The 9,902-nt window shown below is 45.1% G+C and overlaps 2 protein-coding genes across 2 annotated transcripts; one reads left to right on the top strand and one right to left on the bottom strand.

Annotated features, from left to right (window-relative positions):
• Positions 1-3,486: 3,486 nt before the first annotated feature.
• LOC124708171 (L-type lectin-domain containing receptor kinase SIT2-like) lies at positions 3,487-5,904 on the bottom strand. Its single transcript, XM_047239859.1, has one exon. The coding sequence runs from the start codon at positions 5,801-5,803 to the stop codon at positions 3,782-3,784; it is 2,022 nt and encodes a 673-aa protein (XP_047095815.1). The 5' UTR covers positions 5,804-5,904; the 3' UTR covers positions 3,487-3,781.
• Positions 5,905-7,703: 1,799 nt separating this feature from the next.
• On the top strand, positions 7,704-9,902 carry LOC124708172 (L-type lectin-domain containing receptor kinase SIT2-like). Its single transcript, XM_047239860.1, has one exon. It carries the CDS (start codon positions 7,773-7,775, stop codon positions 9,786-9,788), a length of 2,016 nt encoding a protein of 671 aa, XP_047095816.1. The 5' UTR covers positions 7,704-7,772; the 3' UTR covers positions 9,789-9,902.

The following is a 9,902-nucleotide window of genomic DNA, read 5'->3' as shown; positions in this document are numbered from 1 at the left end:
TATACTTTACAGGGTCACACTAGTAGAGAAACCCCCTTTAGTACCGGTTCCAAAGGGTTTTTAGTATCGGTTTTGAAATCGGTACTAAAGATCCGGTACTAAAAGCCTCCCACCTTTAGTACCGGTTCCTTACGAATCGGTACTAAAGGTGCCTCCACGTGGGCACGGAGGAACCCGCGGGGCTGGAGACCTTTAGTACCGGTTCGTCACACGAACCGGTATTAAAGCCTATTTCGTTTAATTTTTTTTATCCATGTTTTCTAATTATTTTTCACACCCTCTTTTATTTTATTTTTTTCACTCCTTTTTTTCCAGAATTTCTAGTATTTCCGTCAGTCTCTAACTACACTTAATCTCTAGTCAAATTACTTAACCGTGGTCAAACTTCCCGGTCGGTCACCCATCCTCACACTACTCCCGCACTAGCACGCTTAACTTCCTAGTTCCATCCCGTTCCACTTCCAAGTGCTTCGCGCGCATGTATGTGATAGTAGTATCATATCAATCATATTAACATGTTGGTCGATGTCACACTTCTTTATCGTTTAAATTCCAAATAATTCTTTTAATAAACAAAAGTAATGATGTAATAATAATGTTAAATAAATAAAAAAATTAACTTTTAAATTATTTTTTAAAATTTTAATATTTTTTTGCAAAACCTAAAACTTGAAAATTTGAAAATCTTATAATTTGCTAAAAGTAATAATAATATGTTACGACTCAAAAAATCTTTTAATTATTAATTTTAATTTTAAAAAAATTAAAAATATATAAAATTCTAAATTTCTGGAAAAAAAATAAAATCTTCCTGCTTTCATATTTTCATTTGGAATTTTGAGAATCTAAAAGTTGGCTAACCGGGTAGGACCCGGTGAATTCGGATGTAACTTTTTCCCACGATGATTTTGATATATTATACGTTTTTTTCCGACGTCGTATGCAAAAGTTAATGCGATTTTACCATTTTTCAAACTTTTTTTGCAAAAAAAGTCAAAATTCGAATTTCTTAATTTCACCGAATAGTAAGTTGCATAACATATAAGAATATGAAAACATTTTATTTTTTGAATTTTCTACCATTTTCATTTGTATTTTACAAAGCAAAAAAAGGCGAACCGGTACTAAAGGTCCTTACGAACCGGTACTAAAGGCTTGGGCAATGCAACCGGTACTAATGCACCCTTTAGTACCGGTTCGTAAGGAAACCAGTACTAAAGGTCTGGATGGAAGCCCCTTTTTCTACTAGTGTCAGCTAAATTCCCTGGTCATTCGATTTAACAATTCAGCAACACTATCCCAATCATCGGTGACTGATTAAACTGAAGATGTTTAAACATGATTGCTACCCGTGGGCAGGTTAGTATCTTTAATATTTATCGAGTTAGTAAGGAAATATTTATTCAATTCAAGAATCAATTTGTCTAACCAATGTAGAATTGATTCAGGTTATTTAGCCCTTGACTGAAATAGTAAGTACTATAAACCGACAAATTAGAAGCAAATGCAATGATCGTTCAATTTTCTCATTTTAAATCTCGTGCCCGGGATTCGAGGAAGTCAGGGATGGAGAAGCACCTCTGCACATCTCTGCCAAGTCCAGACATGAGGAGGCTCCGTTGCCGTTCGACCGTCGCCACTGTCACCTCCCATCCTTGATCGGCGAGGCGGCGGTGCTGCTCCCGGCGATGGCGAAGCTCCGCCTCCTCATCCACGGCGTGATGCTCCCGTTTGCCTCTCCCTTCTTCATCCATGGAGAAACGAATGGAGGTGAATGGATTGGAGGAGAGATGGAGACATAGATTGAAGGAAAGATGGAGCCGTGGATTGGGGGAAGATACATGGGCATTAGATTGACTGCGGGAATAGACAGGGGCGCGTGAGGGGAGTGACAGCTAGGGTTTTTGCCGCTGGCCTCCTACCTTTTATACCCTGCTGTAAAAAAATAGACGGCTGAGATCGGTTTTGGGGAGAGATCCGATAGCCAGTAACTTAAATCGTTGTGAAACCTTTACAGGGGCATCAACTATACCTTTAGATGTTAAAAAAATCTGAACAAAAGTTTGGTATGTATATGCTAACATTATATCTATGCTCGCCGAGTTTGAGGGAAAATTGATATTTTGTGATACCGACACCGCCGATACCGATACCGACACCGCCGCCTAGGACCCCGATCATGCGCTTCCCGTGCTGCCAGGGGAGATGTCGGCACGGTCCTGCTCCTGCAGCCGATGCCGATGTCGCTGCATGCTCCCGCCATCATCATCTCTCTCGCTCCAGCTAGGCTGAGCGCCGCCCTGGCGCAATGGCTGCCGTCGATAGGGGAGGAGGCGCGGTGTCGTCTTACATAAGGCCACCAATGCGTCTCGATCTCAACCTACTCTCCAGCCTGCAGAACTACCGGTCAGTGCCCTCCGCTGCATAATTCCATCAGGTTTGCTCTGTCTCTGCGTTCTTTGAGGCCCTCAACATGTTCGACATTATTCCTGACCTAGGCCAGCGCTAGTTCGTGGTTTCGATGCCTGACTTGAGTCCAGGCTGGTCTTTGATAGCCGGCCAAATGCATGTGGTCAATGATGCTAACCTGTCTCATCTTGCCAAATGCACATACCGCATAAAGGCACCCAAATCATACTGATTTGTTCCTGTTATAGTCTGGAATATGTTCAATATGTTTCAGCTTTTTTTGAGTACATCAAACAGATGCAGTTGAATTAAACATGATTCTTCTTGGATAACTAGATTTGGGATCTTTTGGTTAACCATTGCACTCGAGACTTATCTTGATGGCACTAGAGGAATGAATATTTTAATGGTATTTTTGTTGTTGGAGAGCGATTCAGCGTGCATTCTAGGTTCATAGTCCAATTGTGCAAACCATGTGAGCACAGTGAGTAATTTATAAATAATATAAACTGCTACATGATTGATCTAGTCAAGTTGAGTTCCAGCTTGTGATAATCATCGGTAGCATTACTGGGATTTGATGAGTAGGACAACAAAAACTTGTCGTTTATCAACCTACGTTGGCGGAAATGTGTTCACCATAGTCACTCTGTATGCACCTATCCAATAAGTCTAGTCCAGGTAAGCGCTGAACCTCCCTCTGTTTCGCTCTGAGGACAACGAAATGGAGCCCACCGCTGCACACCGCCTTCTGCCTTCAGGCTTTGCCTGGTGGCCTCCAACACTGGGAACTCCACCACACCTCCACTTGGTAAGCACCCAACCACCCTCAGTTCCGCTCATGCCGCAGTGGGGAACGCTACACTTAAGGTCTCCGATGTGAGGATGAAGAAACGGAGTCCCTCCACCGCTGTCAGCCGTGTAGGCTTTGCCCGGTGACGTCATCCGATAACAGCGAGGGTTGCAGACCGGAGGAGGAAAACGTGGGGGTAGTTTTTTACAGGTTGTATATTCTTTCAATACGAATACAACATTTGTGCAAGAGAATTAACTAACCATTTAGATTCACAAAGAATGAACAAACACACAATATTTTTATGAAGAGATAGAAACAACAAAACTCTTTATATTACATAGTTGATAGCTCGGCACTTGAGGATAAACCTCCTTTTATAAACTGTTTATTCAGATGGTACTATTTCTGTACTTATCGTTCTACCAGACCTATCAATCTTGTTCAGGAGGCAACAAATTCAGCTCTCGAAGTTAAGAAAGTACATGCTTTCATATCCATGACTCCTTAACCATGTAATATATTCTTCAAGGTACATCATAGATAAGTAACCACTCTCATCATCATCAAACAGAGTCCTCATCTTCCTCCTGAAATGCTTGATACTGTCGCAAAAGTAGTTGATGAAGGATATGACATGATGTATGAATCGAACCCTTCATTTTGCATCAAGGCCAGTGCTTGGAAGCTCTGGTGTGCTGTGAGCTCAGGTGGTTCAATATGCCCATCTAGGTATTGGATCACTTGCTGCATGCTAGGCCTTGCAGATGCAAATGGGTGTGAGCACAGTAGTCCAAGCTTCAGTGCCAGATATGCCTCTTGAACATTGTAGTGCCCTTTAAGCCTTGTGTCTATTGCATCAGCAAGCGATCCTTGTTGCACATGCTCAAGCACCCAATCGACCAACATGACCTGTGTATCTTCTGTGCCTTGAATTATAGGTCTTTGTCCACAAGTGACCTCAAGAATAAAAGTACCAAAGGCAAATACATCTGTAAGAGGAGTAGCCTTGCCTGTGCGTGCTAGCTCTGGAGCAAGGTAACCAATGGTGCCAACAACGCGAGTAGTTTCTTGTTCAACACCATGATCATACAGCCTTGCTAAACCGAAATCACCCAGTCTTCCATTTAACTCATCATCAAGGAGCACATTGCTTGCTTTGATATCTCGGTGGACAACTACTTTCTCCCACTCCTCGTGGAGATAAATCAGCGCAGATGCAATGCCCCTGATGATCCGAAACCTTTGATCCCATGTTAATGTTGACTTGTCAACTTCACCATACAAGTACTTATCAAGGCTTCCATTGGGCATGTACTCATACACTAGCAGGAGCTCACCGCGACGCCTGCAGTATCCAAGTAACTGCACAAGATTTGGATTCTGAAGGCGGCCAATGCTAACAATTTCTGCAATGAATTCCTTCATGCCTTGCCTGGAGTCATGTGACACCCTCTTCACAGCTACCATTAATTTGTTCCTTGGCAGCACTCCTCTGTATACTCTTCCGAATCCTCCGGCTCCTAGGAGGTTTTTGTCATCAAATCCTTGTGTTGCACGGAATAAATCCTTATACGAGAACCGGTGTGGGCCGAATTCGACCTCCCAGTCGTCATGTAACTCTGCGTACCTCAAATGCCTCCGCACAAGTAGGGAAACGACAATGGCCACAGATAGGATGAGTGTTGCTGTTGCTAGTGGTAAAGTGATCTCCAATACCCGGAGACGTCGGCGTTCCTTGGGATGAGGACGAGGAGGCAGTTTTGGCAGCATGGTGGCATTGATAGGTGGGGCAGGACCATTCATGCCAAAGCTCCAACCAAGCACATAGTGCCTCGTGTTTATCTTTCCCATTGCAGCTGTGAATCCGATGTATGCCACATCTGTGAGCACAGTGGAGAGGTTGTAGTTGGCTGATACTGTTGGTGTTTTAGGTTTGGCCATGCCGAGAGGAGCCATGGTGGCGTTGATCTGCATCTTCTCTCTGTTATAGTCCACCCATACCTGCATCGCCTCTTGGCTATCGAGACCCAGTCCCTGGAAGGTGCCATTCTTGTCATCGTAGTAGCCAGCATCATGGGATTGTATGGACTGGAGACCATTGATGTCGATACCAATATGGTTGTCGTTGATGTCCTGGAACTCCATGTTCTTGAAGGTGTCGAGCTCGACTGCGAAGATGTGGTTTGTCTGGTTGCCGTTGTTCTGGCTGTTGAGGAGACCCAGGTACTGCACCGGCATCGCTGAAGAGAAATTCTTGCTCGGTGCAATGAACATGGTCATGCCGTTGCTGCTCAAGTCGTTGTAGAGGGAGATGATGGCGAAGACGAACGAGACTGAGAAGGACTGTACGGTCCCATCAGACGAATTGTGGAAGCGCAGCGGAGTTGGGTAGGAGGCGTGGCCCTGGCCCAGGGTCGTGCCATTTGTGAGCTCAAGTAGCCCGTTGGGCGTGACAGATGCCGTGCCGTCGATAGTGAGGTTTCTGTTGGCAAAGCCGGAGTAGCTAAACTGGTGGTCATCGCCGGCAACGAAGCTAAGGCCAAGAAAGAGTAGCTTGAGAAGCAATAAGGACATAGATTTCATCTCGGAGATGGACATAAAAAATAGCGCAAGCGGGTGCTTGTATGGATGTAACTCTTATACATGGGCAACACCGGACCTTTTTTATCTACTCGGTGGTGAGGACTCTCAGTTTTGCAGTTTTTTGAGGCACTTCCTTTTTGTTTGGTTTCCTCTATAACAGAGCTTTGATCCTGCTACTAACTTGAGAATTGATGTGCCGTTGCAGTAACGGCAGAGCATCTCGGTCAATCTCTTTTAGTCCACAGCCATGTGGACGATGGGAAATTGGCAGCTCGCATTTGACTTAAGAGTGCCAAGTCCAGACTCTAGAGGAACCTTCCTAGTCTTTTGATGTTTCTGTTGAAAATTATTATGCAGTTACAGCAACGGCAGTGGATCTCAATCTACTAGGTCTCCTTGTGTGGGGTACTGGAGTGGAGATTTAGTGCACATCCGCACCAATGATCCTGTTTTATTAAAAAACAAAATCATATTCTGAGTTTCAAAAAAATCTGAAAACAAATCTATGCCACGAAGCGCAAACTATCAATTGGAAATAATGTGTATTTTGAGCTACTGGTAAATAAAAGAAAAAAATCACATTATGATTTTGCATGCTTGTAGGATATATCATCGACAAAGTCTATTAATTTTAAACTTATAAATGTGAGTTTTTTTTATATAGAGGGATCAATGGAGCTCATGTGGTAGAAAAACTTTTCGCCTTGAATCGGGTGTGAATGACACTTGGTGCAGAATTTCTAACTTGAATGGGGTGTGCATGACCTTAGACGTTACTATTCTAGATAATATTGCTTTTTGGCGGCGACTTGGGGATCAGGTGTGATTAGCAAACCAGTGTTTGCAGTTCCAAGTCACATTTTCTAGGCACGAGCGGATAGAGACGACACAGACACGGGAACGTGAGTCTCACTGTCACGAAACGAAAATTTCTTGTTCGTAAAGCGGAGCATCTCAATCAATCTGCCCAGTCTTGGGTCAAGTAAACTGTGGTCATTATTGGTGGCTGGGCTACTGCATATATGGACACAAGTGAAGAAGACTGTCAGGTGTGAATCTGTGAATCGCCACGTTCACTATGTAATCTTCCACAATAGTAAAGACAAGATAGGTTGATTGAGATGCTCTGCTGCACTTGGAAAATGACCACACTCGTAGAAAAATCTACACCCGTGCTCTGTTTCTGTTCTAGACATCTGAGTCCTCTAGGGAGAAAAATCTGGCCAAAATCACTCGTAGAAAAAACTGGAAAGTGAGTGGCTCTGGCCCAGGAGTGAACCTTCTTGTATGACACGAGCCACTGGTCGTCATCTCTGCCGTGGAGTGCATGAAAGTTCACCGGACCAGCGGCCAGGGCGCCTTCCCTACCATGACGCGTTGTATTGGTTCCAACGAGACGGCAACTCTCATCTCCATCCGTTTCCATCCTCTGTTCTCATTCTCGAAAATAGATTAATAAAAAGATGCTCCATTTCGTGCCTGCAAACACAGATGATTGATATGGTGGCACTCCAATGTCTGAATCGCCAGGATCTCTCCATCCAGAGAGTTGTACCACATCGATGGCATATTGTAGATTTGTAGTAGATCATAGCACAATCATTCAATCTGAAAAAATTGCATTAAACAGTGCATCCTTAGTGTAGCTGTTTACTTTAAGACTGCAAAGGAGGCCAGAAAAGTTGACTGATATGCTCTGCCGTTGCTGCAACGGCATAGTGAACTTCAACACAAACATCAAAAGACTACGAAGGTTCCAGAGTCTGGACTGGGCACTCTCGAGTCAAGTGTGAGCTGCCAGTTTCCCATCATCCACGTGACACAAGACTAATCAAATGGTAGACTTGTAAGGTAGCTTCATGGAAATATAGAGCACTCTGCCCGTGCAATCTTAGACGAACTGGCACGGCAACGAAGCACTTCATTCCAGCATACTTATTGAGTAGCTGCCACTCTGATCCCCAGCCACAGAAAGCTTCCGGTGATGGCCAACATGAAGCATGCATCGTTCCTTCCATCCTTCATCCTCCCACTTCTATTTGTCCTTATTGTCGCAACCGTTGCCGCCGGCGATGACCAGTTCGTCTTCTCCGGCTTCACGCAGTCCAGCCTGACACTCGAAGGCAGTGCCGTCGTCACACAAGGCGGCCTCCTCGACATGTCCAACGGCACGAACAATGTCAAAGGTCATGCTATTTACCCAGCTCCCTTGCTCTTTCGCAATTCATCTACCGGCAAAGTGAAATCGTTCTCGGCAACCATCATTTTCTGCATCGTCGGCACGTTCCCTGGTGTGAATGCTAATGGCATGGCCTTCTTCATCGCCCCAAGCAAGAATTTCACGGACGCGCTGCCGACGCAGTACCTGGGGATCCTGAAACAAGAAAACAATAGCAACCTCCTGGTGATCGAGATCGACACCTTCCAGAACCTCGAGTTGAAAGATATCAATGAAAACCACATCGGCATCGACATCAACAGCGTCTTCCCCGTGCAGTCCAACATGGCTGGCTTCTATGAAGACTCTAGTGGTGGTGCCTTCAAGAACTTGACGCTGAATAATGGCATGAAGCTGCAATTGTGGGTCGACTATGAAGAGGAGGAGACAAGGATCAACGTGACCTTGGCTCCACTCCATGTGGGAAAACCCTTGAAGCCGCTCTTGTCTGCAACCTATAACCTCTCAACGGTGCTCACGGAGACGGCGTATATCGGTTTCTCATCCACCGCTGAACTGATGAACGCCCGTCATTATATTCTTGGATGGAGTTTTGGCATGAACGGGCAAGCTCCGTACATCGACATCTCCAAGCTTCCTAAGTTGCCTCGTGTTGGATCAAAGCCCCAGTCCAAGCTCTTGGCGATACTCCTGCCGATAGCCACTGCAGCATTGATCATCTCTATCGTAACCATTGTCATTCTGATGGTGCGAAGAAGGCGAAGGTATAGGGAGGTGCGCGAGGACTGGGAGGGCGAGTTCGGTCCACACAGGTTCTCGTACAAGGATTTGTTCGATGCTACAGAAGGATTTAAGAACAAGAACCTAGTTGGAGCAGGAGGTTTCGGGATGGTATATAAAGGGGTGCTTAAATTGTCCAAGAAGGAGATTGCAGTCAAGAGGATGTCCCATGACTCAACACAAGGGATGAAGGAGTTCGTTACCGAGATTGTTAGTATTGGAAAATTGCGACATCGCAACCTGGTGCAGCTTCTTGGTTACTGCAGGCGAAAAGGTGAACTGATATTGGTGTATGATTACATGTCAAATGGTAGCCTTGACAAATGTATACACTGTGAGCAGGACAAGCTAACCTTAAATTGGGCTCAGAGGTTTCATGTCATCAGGGGTATCGCCACTGGCTTGCTCTACCTCCATGAGAAGTGGGAAAAAGTTGTGATCCACCGAGACATCAAGGCGAGCAATGTTCTCCTCGATGATGACATGAATGGGCGGCTTGGTGACTTTGGCCTTGCGAGGTTATATGAGCATGGCACTGATCCACAGAGCACACATATGGTCGGCACAATGGGATACCTTGCCCCCGAGCTGGTGCGCACTGGCAAGGCGTCTCCTCATACGGATGTGTATGCCTTCGGCATGTTTCTTCTTGAAGTTGCATGTGGGCAGAAACCAATCAAGCAAACTACAGAGGAGAAGCAAGTTTTCTTGGTCGACAGGGTCCTAGAGCATTGGACCAATGGATCCCTTAGCAAAACAGTGGATACACGGCTCAGAGGTAACTACAACACTGACGAAGCATGCCTGGTGCTAAAGCTAGGACTTCTTTGCTTGCACCCATTTCCTTCTTCAAGGCCTTCCATGCGAGATGTTATGCAATACCTCAATGGTGAGATCCCACTACCCAAACTGAGGCCGACACCGCTGAGCTTGGGCATGCAAGGCTTAATGCAAGACAACGGGTTTAACACATCTGTCATGTCTTATCCCCAGCTGATGTCAAGCTTCAGCGCAATGTCAGACCTCTCTGGAGGACGATGATATTCATAGTATTAGTGATTGTTCTCACCTAGCATGTACTCATATATGGCTTGCATGTTGTAGCTTTACAAATGTTCTAGCATGTACTCACATAAGAGCATGGATATTCCTTCC

The sequence above is a fragment of the Lolium rigidum genome, chromosome 4, assembly GCF_022539505.1.
Source record: "Lolium rigidum isolate FL_2022 chromosome 4, APGP_CSIRO_Lrig_0.1, whole genome shotgun sequence".
Lineage (NCBI taxonomy): Eukaryota > Viridiplantae > Streptophyta > Magnoliopsida > Poales > Poaceae > Lolium > Lolium rigidum.
The sequence above is the reverse complement of the archived record's forward strand: the minus strand, read 5'-3'. Positions and strand labels throughout refer to the sequence as shown.

What these genes read in the sequence shown, in the direction of transcription:
- LOC124708172 (XM_047239860.1), top strand. Translation starts at nt 7,773, where the DNA reads ATGGCCAACATGAAGCATGCATCGTTCCTTCCATCCTTCATCCTCCCA.
- LOC124708171 (XM_047239859.1), bottom strand. Translation starts at nt 5,803, where the DNA reads ATGTCCATCTCCGAGATGAAATCTATGTCCTTATTGCTTCTCAAGCTA.